We start from the raw sequence: 11689 nt of genomic DNA on the forward strand, positions 1-11689 counted from the left end.
CTCTCACAGACCTGCAACTTCTTCTTTAAGAGGCTCCTCTGTCCTCCACTTATTACCTGTATTAATGACATCTGTTTAAACTTATCAGTATAAAAGACACCTGTCCACAAGCTCAAACAGTCACACTCCAAACTTCACTATGGCCAAGACCTAAGAGCTGTCAAAGGACACCAGAAACAAAATTGTAGACCTGCACCAGACTGGGAAGACTGAATCTGCAATAGGTAAGCAGCTTGGTGTGAAGAAATAACTGTGGGAGCAATTATTTAAAAAATGGAAGACATACAGGACCACTGATAAGCTCCTATGATCTGGGGCTCCACGCAAGATCTCACCCCGTGCGGTCAAAATTATCACAAGAACTGTGAGCAAAAATCCCAGAACCACACAGGGGGACCTAGTGAATGACCTGCAGAAAGCTGGGACCAAAGTAACTAAAGCTACCATCAGTAACACACTGCGCCGACAGGGACTCAGATCCTGCAGTGCCAAACGTGTCCCCCTGCTTATGCCAGTACATGTCCAGGCCCATCTGAAGTTTGCTAGATAGCATTTGGATGATCCAGAAGAGGATTGGGAGAATGTGGTCAGATGAAACCAAAATAGAACTTTTTGGAGGAGAAAGAATGCTGAGTTGCATCCAAAGAACACCATACCCCACTGTAAAGCATGGGGGTGGAAACATCATGCTTTGAGGCTGTTTTTGTGCAAAGGGACCAGTACGATCCGTGTAAAGGAAAGAATGAATGGGGCCATGTATCATGAGATTTTGAGTTAAAACCTCCTTCCATCAGCAAGGGCATTAAAGATGAAACATGGAGGGGTCTTTCAGCCAACAACAAAGGATATATAACATTTAGTATTGAGATTAAATTTTGTTATTGACCAAATACTTATTTTTCACCATAATTTGCAAATAAATCCTTTAAAAATCCTACAATGTGATTTTCATAGTTGAGGTTTACCTATCATGAAAATTACAGGCTTTTCTCATCTTTTTAAGTGGGCGAACTTGCACAATTGGTGGCTGACTAAATGCTTTTTGCCCCACTGTATATATTTTATTTATTTAAGATGAAATAAAACCAAATACACAAACCCAAATACACAACTAGACTTTTTCTTTGGGATCATCAGAGGTCAGCAGTCTATGGGAATTGGTCTACATGTCAGAGGCCATCAATTTAAACATTTGTTATACTATATAATTTGAAATACACATTTTTGCCTATGGATCCAGATATAGGGTAGGGTGATGATGTATCTTGATGACAAAACCAAAGTACCAAAGGCTCCCATCAGTAACACACTGATGATGTATCTTGATGACAAAACACTATTATATACACTAACATGTTATATACCACTACAGATATCATTACCAAGAGGGGCATCATATGAGTTTACATGGTACTTGGGTAGGTACTGTACTACTTTAGTGGGTACCATGGTAGTACTATGGTGTGTACTATGGTGCTTTGGTGAATTCCGTGGTACTTACTGTATTGGGTACAACAGTGGATACCAAATTTCAGCTGGTATCTTATACGGTTTGTTTGTACATACTGTACCATATTAGATATGCATGTACTACTGTAATGGTAGAAAACAGGCAGTACCATAATATGTACAGTATAACAAATTTTTGTAAGTACCATGGTATGTCTTCTACAGTACCATACTACGATCCATGATGGAATTATGGACCATACAATAAGGCATACTGGTACCAAAGTATGTATCATTGATACATGCACATGGTTCTACAATGATTTCACATTTCATGGTACCATCAGACTACCATGGTACATACTGTATATATCATAATTAATATATTGTATATCGTACTTCAGCTTACTTGACTATTTAACATAATGGATCAAAAAGACATTAATTAAATTACATTTAGGGGTTAATTTAAAAAAGTAACTTGTAAAGTAATTGGTCAGATTGTTTTTACCAGATTACATTATTTTTCCCCTCATTAAGTAATTTCCTTTATACCTAATTCTACTTCTAAACTGAATGATCTCACTACAGTTGCAGTACTTGAGTCAGTATGTTTTGTTCTTGTTCCACCACTGCTAATATGTGATTAAAAAGTTATTAAAAAAGAACTAACAAGACAAATGAGCGTACCCGAAAAACTAGAAAAGACAACTTCCAGGGAAGAAAATGAAAACATAAATATATTTCAGCATATGTAATATAATATGAAGCAATAGCAATCACACTTAATGTATTTTTCTTCAGCTGTGTACTTAACGAGTAATTTAGAAAATCAAAGAAAAAAACACTTTTTCAACTAATATCAAGTTGCTCAATGTGAGAAACAGGCAAATGTGTTACTGTAAGGGGAAAAATCCATTTGTGCTTTCAGGCAGCTAACAACTGAGAGTCTAGCAAAGATAATATAACATTATGTTAGATGAAACACGATTATTCGCAGCACAAAGGTCAGCGCCCACCCAAAAGCCCCCCTTGACATGGCCTTGGACAGGGGCAGCTGCATGATATTGATAGGCTTGCAGTCACCTCCTCGCCATATGGAACAGCCTCAGGCATTTTGTCATGTGTTCAGTGATCAACTGTTCTTCTGAGAGGCTAGAGATCAGCTGACATATGCCACACCCTTCTCCTCTATTGTCTCAGATACCTAGAATTACAACTATTTATCAGAAAACATGTCAAACTTCTCAGCTGTTCACAGATCAGACTTCTTCGGCATCTACAGCATGTGGAGGCAGGCTTAATGATAGTCCTAATTGATTCTAATGGCTGGCAGCACGGTGGCTTATCGGTTAGCACCCCTACCTTGCTTCTTCATAGCGGGGGGTTTGAATAGCGCCTCCAGTTTATTCGCCTGGGGTTTGTACACTCTCCTCGTGCTTGGTAAGTTTCCTTTGCATACTCAAGTTTCACCCATGGTCCAAGGTCATGTGTTGTACGCTGACTGGTGTTTTCAGATTGCTCGTTGTCAGGGTGGGTGTGTGTGTGTGATTGAGATTGAGGTCATCTGCAATGTTGGGCAGAAGGTTCAGGTCCCCAGTAACAAGTTTTACCCTTACTGCAATGTCCACAGAAGTCATATTTCATTACCATTAGTCAGTTAGGCAGATGGACATATAGATAGATGGACAGATAAAATCCTATTGGTGATTGTTTCCAATTAATAGCAAATGATATAATGCCATCCTGAAGTCCTTCATTTCCTTTATGTCAGATATATGTGTAACATTGTACATTAATACAACATTATCATTTAGTTGCTAATTTAGTTTTGTGCTTTTGATCTAAGAAGCTTATTGCTAAGGGGAGCTTATATTTTGTCTAAGCTTTGGGTTACACCTCATGTCAGAATCTGGTGCTGAGGACAAAATTCTAACTTTTAAGATGGGTACAATCTTTTTTTAAGTAGGAAGTTTATACGTTTTCTTTTTTTTTTTTTTTTTTACGGATAACAGTTTTCTAAACCCAGATTAACAAGGCTGTTTATCCTCCTGAGCATCCTGAGACTATTTAAATGTTTGTACACATTCTACAAAAGACTTGTGTTGTGCAAGGTCACACTACACAAAAGCTAGCTTAAAGGTCAGTTCATAGACATTGTAAAGACCTAGTTCATGTTCATCAGTACCAGTACTCCTCCTCCCCTCCCTCTTCGTCTCCGTCTATACCGGTTCATCCAGTATACAGGGTCGCTGGGCGCCTGAAGCCTGTCCCAGGACACTTAGGGCTTGTTGTCCCTCATGTTTATTACTCTGCATTGTAACAACATTCATGTTCTTTTGATGTAAATAGATCCTTACAATTTACACCTAAAAAAAAAATTTTTTACCCAATTGATGGTGCACATTCATGCACAACACTGCTTACACAGTGCCAAACCACTGCCTGTAAACATCTTATACTTGATAGCTACAGTTGCCTGGAAAGCGAACACCAAACATCTTGTACCAACAAAATTTTTGTGAATACTGTGTGCCAGATTCTTGTTTTGTCATCATGTTTTTTCTTTATTGTTTAATTATGTCCATTTTGTGCTCTTTGGAGATGTTCAGTACCATATAGGAGGCAGAATCACTAATTTCTTATCTATACTGCTTAATCCTATATGCACGAACACAGTTGCATGGGGGTGGGGGGTGGAGGTTGCAGTGGGGGGGGATTGTTGCAGTGGGGGGGGGGGGGTACCCCCTGCCAATCTATTGCAGGGCACATACACACACACACATGATATGAGCAATTTTTTTTAGGAATGTCAATTACCCTAATCAGGATGTCATTGGACTGTGGGAGGAAACCGGTGTACCCGGAGAAAACCCACCAAGCACGTGGAAAACAAGTAAACTCCTTGCACACAAAGACGGGAATCGAACACAGGCAAGAATCAAGCCCGGATCATGGAGGCGCAAGGCGACAGCACTAACCACTACACCACCATGGAAGGCAGAACCACAAAGACAAAATTAAACATATGAAGCCAGTAGACATGAGACTTACTACCATATTTAAATGGACACTGGCTTAAATTCATTTGCTTGGCACAATGTCCTTTTGCAAGGATATATATATTCATGACTCATCATATGCTGATGCAGAACAGTCTGATATATATATCTCACGGATCAGTCTGTACTGCATCAGCAAATCATGAGTCATGAATATTTGATGGCATCAGTGCAGGATAGACATCCAGATAGGGCCGGGGCTAATGGGAAACCCCCTCCTATTCTTAACCACACACTCAAAAGCAGGCTCGCATTACCATCCTTGAGAGACGGACTGCAGCCCTCAGATCAGACGCATCCTCATTCTGGTAAGACCTAACCTATTATGCTGTGTGTGAGTGTGTGATTTTATATTCTGTTTGCTTTGAGTAAAGAATGAGAAAAAAGAAAAGGGAATGAAAGGAATGAAAGCTTGAGTTGTTGCTGGTTAAAGGACAAGAGGAGGAACAAAGGGGAATCAGTGAAGAAGTGAAGGGAAAAAACGCTCGTATGATCTGACCACGTGCTTAGTGTATCTGTCTATCCTAGCTTTAAATCTGTGCATTGATTTATTATAGCATTTATTCCTTTATTGTGTCATTTAACAAAATTGGAAATATGTATCTTTGTCAAATGAAAGGAACATCATCTTTAATGAATGTGTTGTCTGCATGCTTTTTCCTTGATTAAACAGATCAATCAGATGTAATTAAATGAGTGTGTGTGTGTGTGTGTGTGTGTGTAAGGGATACTAAAAATTAACAAATCTTTTTAGTCATCACAGTCATGGCCGACAAACCCAACATGATGGAAATCACAAGCTTCGATAAAACAAAACTGAAGAAGACGCAAACCCAAGAGAAGAACCCGTTACCAACCAAGGAAGGTGAGTGTGATTTTATTTTATTTTATTTTTATTTCTTTTGTCTCCATTTGTGCACAACTGGACAACTAGACTCACGCTTTAAAATGGCATTCAGCTCCCATAAAGGGAGGACAGAGTAACAGGGTGTGGCAATTCCTTGACAGGCAAAATGTCCGACTCATGGTAATAAAACAGAAATGCAAAATGAACATAAGGACTGTCGGTTCTTTTACCCACGGGTCATTTCTAATCTAATCAGCGTGTGCCGTCAATATGGAGTGAAAATACCCAGCTGCTAGCCAAGTCACATGCGTGAAATGAGCTCATTCAGCCAGCTGCCGCTTCCTCACATTAATACGACTCACATTTCCACAAGTTCAACACATGTTCAACTCCGTCTAGACGAATGCCAGTTTATAGACATTAAAGAAATGATGCTAATTTGCACAATTCGCAATGTAGCCCAAACACACATAAGTCAAAATTTATCAGCTAAGACGTAGGCTATTATAGCTAGAATCCCAGCTGGGAAGGTTTTCCTCGTGTCCCCAACGCAAAATAAAAGAGAAAACCTCATACATCAAATGAATCCTGGCATGGATAACGGGAACTTGGAATAGATTTCATTTTCTGGATGATCTCTTTAATTTAAAGATTTCTGTCTACTCGTCTCATCAAAAGCACAGAGGGAGGGTGTGGTGGCTCAGCGTGTTGGGGCTATGAGTTACTGATCAGAAGGTCGGCAGTTCGAGCCTCGGCTCCATGAGGTTGGGCTTGAGCAAGGGCCTTAACCCTGTCTGCTCCAGGGTGTGGTACAGTATGATGGCTGACACTGTGCTCTGACCAGCCTACTAACAATACAAATTCTTCTGGAGGCAGAAAATTCTTACATTCTTTATATCCTTCATACTTTTACATCTTTATATACATTTTATATTATTTATTATATATATTATTATATATTATATATGACATTTTAATAACATTTCTATTCTATACTTTATTTTATTTTAACAAGATTACTACATATTGTAGATTTTATACTTTATATTCCTTTCTAGTGGAATTTGCCTTTTTTATTCACTTTTATGTCACAAACAGTCTTTTAAGCATTTTACTGCATATCATACTGTGTATGATTGTGTATATAATGAATAAAAATTTTAATGTGATTCAGTTCGATTCTGTTCAGTTTAGTTTTGCTCGTTCGCTTGTATACCAAGACTGCTTCGAATGCCTATTTAAATTCCTTGCCAATCTTAGGTTAGGCGGAATTCATGTCCGTTTTAACAGAAGAGCTTTCCTTACTCTGTATTCAACTGGTCCTATTCAGTTTTTACCATTGCAATGGTTTTGTTAAATAATTATCCTTCCAAATGTCGACATGAATAATACCTGAGGGACTTGGAGCCTATCCCAAGAGACTTAGGGCATGAAGCGGGGTACACCCTGACGGAAGGCCAATCCATCACAGGGATTCACACACATACATGCTTATTCACACACTAAAGGGAATATGAGAATGTCAGTTAGCCTAATTTGCATGTCTTTGTGCTATGAGAGAAAACCAGAGTACCCAGAGGAACCCCACTAAGCATGGGGAGAACATGCAAACTCCATGCACACAAACCCTGAGGCAGAAATTTGAACCCAGACACTGGAGGTGCAAGGAGACAGTGCTAACCACTACACCACTGTGCCGCCAGAATTAATCATTTTGGCTGAAAATTATGTAAGGTAAGCTTGAGGGTGATCAGCTAGATCTGAAGATCTTTTTACTACCAGTTGAAAGAATAAAATTGGTTGAATCACTGAGTTTGAGCCTTTAGAACTGCGCAGGTCGGTCTTATATTAGTATTGCCTCCTCAGCAATGTCCGTCTCCATTGACATATAGAATGGCAGGTCCCAATTAAAATGGTTAAATGATTAAACCGAACTTGTGTGTGTTTTTCCCCTGCAGCTATCGAGCAGGAGAGAAGAGAATCATCATCCTGAGAGCAAACATTAATGAGCAAGACAGAAGAAATAAGGATGAGACAACTGAAGCAATTTGTCTCAAAGTGAAACTAGGATTTGCCTTTTTGTCAATAATGTAATGCTCTCTTTTTTTATATTTATGTTTCTGATTAATGTATGAGTTGTCCTTGAATGAATAAAGATTTTTTTTAATGCATTAACCTGTAAATTTAGGTGTTTTAATATTTAAAATCAGATTGCCTATAAAATGCTGCAGTACTCTTTATGACCACATGATGGCAGTAGATGAATACAATGAATATGGGACCATGCCTGGAAATAATGAAGATAATGCTTCTATAGATATTTAAGTATTGAATGTTTTATAAATGAACCAAAACAATATTTTAAAAGTAAAATAAATAAATAATTTAAAATTCTGCCAGAAATGAAATGGAAATCGATACTGATGAATCAATAAGAGTAATATCCTCATGTTTTTTTTCCCCCATGTCCATGTGGGTTTCTTCTAGGTTTCCTTCACCTTCTAAAAAAAAAAAAAAAGCATGGTAGTAAATAGATATAATAAAAAAAATAGATGTAAATAAGTGAACTTTTTTTTTCTGGGAAGAAACTCTAGATGCACCATGACTCCATGATGATGATGATCATCATCATCATCATGTGAGTAAAAGTAAAAAGGTCACTCTGCAGAAAAGGTGAAATTTGGGCCATAAAAATTTCCTGAAATGTATTTCTTCTATAATAGCAATAACTTAAAATTTTAACTTTATGAATCCACAAAAAGTATAGCTTAATGCATTTAACTATACATTGACACAATAATTGGTGTTACTTCTCTTCCTGGTTACACAAGTGACGGTAACAACAATGACAATTTAGAAAAATATCATAACTGTTTACAAAATAGCTTCCATGTGTAAGATGACATGATTTTCAGTTATGTCAAAATCAATTCATTATAATGCAATTAGTTTTAATTATAAAACATGTTATTATTATAAAATGATTAACACCAATGATGGACTTAAAAGCTTTGCATATAATTGCTAAATAAATGATAATAAGTAAACAATGATACCTAAATAATTAATACATTTTAAATTTGTCCAGTGCTCTTCATCTGAAACAATAAAACATTTTCAAATGTATTTCAAAATTAAACTCTGTTTGTATAAGAGTAACACCAATGACATAGTTTGGGGTGACATAGTTTGATTTTTTTTTCATATTATTAATAAAAATCAATTATTGTTTCAAGATTTTAGTGTTTGATTTATTTGATAAAATATTGTTGTTATTGTTAATCAGATTTATTGAATGAAAAATATATTTGGATTTGAAGTATATGGTCCCACTTTGATGTGTGATCAAAGTGAAAATATTTTTTTTAACTTGACCTTTAAAAAAAACAATGTTACAATTAAATATTAAACATTAAAGTAAGAAAATGTACTTCCTGATTGAAAGTACATACTACATTTAAAAAAAAAAAAATAATAATAATAATAATACAGGCAATTTGTTGGTTATGTTAATTTTAATGATTTCTTCATCAAAACTAAGTGCTTCCCACAATTTTTTTTTAGATTTTTTTCAAATGGTAAGATATTAATGGAAAATATTATTATTATTATTTTTTTTTTTTTTTAATAAGCAAACATAAGAGTACATAAAAAAAAGCCAGGGTAACTATATATAGTGGGTTCTTGTTGTATTAATGTTTATAGTATGTGCACTTGAGGTTCATGCATGTCCTTGTGTCTTATAGTGAAACATTATGCCGATGTTGGTGTGTAGAGCTGTCGCATTCCTCTGTTGAACTGAACATGTATGCTGCTTGGGGTTAACAGAAGAAAAAAAAAACAGCATAAAACTGAATTTGGGGAAAGTCACTTCAATGCTTATATTTTAATTGAAATAATTTCATGACTAGTAGGTAGACTTGCTGTTCTGCTTGTTAGAAATAACCAAGCCAGGGTCACTTGACCTAAGAACAGTACGTAACATATTTGAGTCGTTGCACCACACCCTGCTGGGTAGGCAACAGATGATCTTGAACCAAACCGTATCAGTGGGGCAGGGAACAAACTGTGCAGCTGCCTCTGTGCAACTTTACACCACCCTGCATGTAAAGCACACTTTCAGATTGGAAAGTGCTTTTTTAGCTTTATTAGTCAAATATACTGTACATGCATAGGCAAAGGAACTGGTTCTCCATCTCACAGTGTATGTTACCTGTATCAGCAAAATAACACGATATATTATACAGTGAACACACAAATAAAAGTAACATTTGTAAGAAAATAAACATTTGTTATGACACCCTGGCATCCTGGATAATCTAGTACTGTAGACCTAGAGGACTCTGGGGTCTCCGTTAATATCCTGCACACTGTCTATATGCAATTTCACACATTCTTCCTGTGTCAGTATACGTTTCCTTTGGGATTCCATCTTCCTTAAATGCTACACTGACATTAGGTGTGAATGAGTGCCAGCCAGGGTGCCGGACTTCAACCAAATGTTCCTGGGATAGACTCCAGATCAAAAGCAAACATGACCACTACAAAGCACTTCAGAAGAATAACCTCTACACACACACACATAAATGATTACACACTGCCGTGTCAGACTTTCTGAGTAGCAGGTGGTCTGTTCCCAGGAAATGACAGAATGTTTGTAATAGTGCATGCAGTACCCTTTCTACTTGTTTTCTCCCACTTGTTATTCTGTAGTCAGGGAGACAACAAAGACTTGATTAAAGTGAAGTTCTAACCTGAAGGGTGAAAGACACACTGCAGTCTTTTCTACAGAAAGTACTAATGTGCACAAAAAATTTAGAATTTGTTCACTGATTGAACTGTTTTATTTGCCCCAACAACAATGGGATTTGTACTGTTCATGCCATTTAAGTTCTGCTATGTGGAAACATAATGATCCAGAAACCCAGCTTTGAGGAACACCAGGTAAAAAGGTCTGTTGTTATTCTGGGGGAAAAAAAATATGTTTTTGAATAATGTTTTGGACAAGATGTAGTTAAGCAACATCGTCACTGATTTTAAGGTCAGGGTTTAGGAAAGTGTGAACCATTTTAGTGTGTTGGTAAAGTCTGACTGTTACAGTCCTGTTACATCTAACACAATTATAAGCTTAATACCGAATGTTATATGCTTACTTGGAGCAACATCCAAAATTGGACAGTTAAATACTGAAAAAACAACCTGTTGAGTTCTGGGTTGTCTCCCAGATTCCTGTTCTTGACCAATCTGCCTCATGATTCAATGGGTTATCCATCTTTGCAATGCTCACCACGACTGTAAAGACTGCTTACTTCAGTTAGTTAGTATTTGAGTTTTTTAATGCTTCAGACCAGTCGACATGGTATTTCCAGCCAGATCTGTCACTTAGAAGCATTTCTAAAGATAAATCTAAAAAAGCTTTGGAAGCTGTAAATCTTTGTACAAAGGGTGTTCAAGTCAAACTGGGACTTGCAATAATAGGTTTTAAAAAAAGGCAATATGTATGTGGGCTACATGGTGCTGTAGTGGTAAGCACTGGCGCCTTGCACCTCCAGGGTCCGGGTTCGATTTCCGTCTCTGTGTGCATGGAGTTTGCATGTTCTCCCTGTGTTTGGTGGGTTTCCTCTGGGTACTTCGGTTACCTAGACATGTAGTTTAGGTTAACTGGTGTTCTAAAAATTGCCTGTAGTGTGTGAATGTGTGTGCATGTCTGTGTGCCCTGCGATGGATTGGCACCCTGTCCAGGGTGTACCCTGCCTGTGCCACAAGTCTCCTGGGATAGGCTCCAAGCCCCTCTTGATCCTGAATACAGGATTAAGCGGTAATGACAGGGAGTAAGTGTGTGTGTATGTGAATGACGATCCTGTTAGATGGGACTTATAGCCGACTATAATCATGTATGTGAACACTTAGCAAATGTGAGCATCTCAGAGAACTTGCGGAAAACCGACAGAGAACTTGTTGCCAACTTGTGGAGCTGACTCTGTTCGAGTTGGGGATGTGGAAATAACTCCCAAATTTCCTGTAATGTGAATGTGGGGTTGGTGAATAATTGTGTTTACAGTTCACACGGACAAAACACACCTCTTTCACAAATAAGCAGCAAGCTAGCGGTCATTTTTCAAGAATGAAGTGTTCCACTAGTTTACAGGAAACGAGGGCAGCGGGCTCATGATACATTAGCACTTTAAATGACTTACTTTATGGTTAAATGCCTCCACAAGACCCAGTTTGAACACCCTATGTACAATGTATAGTCAATAATCTTACACAGTATAACGTGCAGAGATCCAGGATTAAATAAGCTTAAATTGAGTGTTACCTAATGAACCAA

At 37.5% G+C, this 11689-nt stretch overlaps 1 protein-coding gene across 1 annotated transcript; it reads left to right on the plus strand.

The window, feature by feature from the left end:
• Positions 1-4710: 4710 nt before the first annotated feature.
• tmsb (thymosin, beta) lies at positions 4711-7529 on the plus strand. The gene is made up of 3 exons (XM_053478702.1): positions 4711-4819; positions 5266-5376; positions 7317-7529. Exons 2-3 carry the CDS (start codon positions 5277-5279, stop codon positions 7349-7351), a joined length of 135 nt encoding a protein of 44 aa, XP_053334677.1. The 5' UTR covers positions 4711-4819; positions 5266-5276; the 3' UTR covers positions 7352-7529.
• Positions 7530-11689: the final 4160 nt, after the last annotated feature.

This window comes from Clarias gariepinus, chromosome 19 (assembly GCF_024256425.1).
Source record: "Clarias gariepinus isolate MV-2021 ecotype Netherlands chromosome 19, CGAR_prim_01v2, whole genome shotgun sequence".
In the NCBI taxonomy this organism is placed as follows: Eukaryota; Metazoa; Chordata; class Actinopteri; order Siluriformes; family Clariidae; genus Clarias; species Clarias gariepinus.

What these genes read in the sequence shown, in the direction of transcription:
- tmsb (XM_053478702.1), top strand. Translation starts at nt 5,277, where the DNA reads ATGGCCGACAAACCCAACATGATGGAAATCACAAGCTTCGATAAAACA. An exon ending in CCCGTTACCAACCAAGGAAG is followed by an intron (nt 5,377 to 7,316) that starts GTGAGTGTGATT and finishes TTTCCCCTGCAG; the next exon opens with CTATCGAGCAGGAGAGAAGA.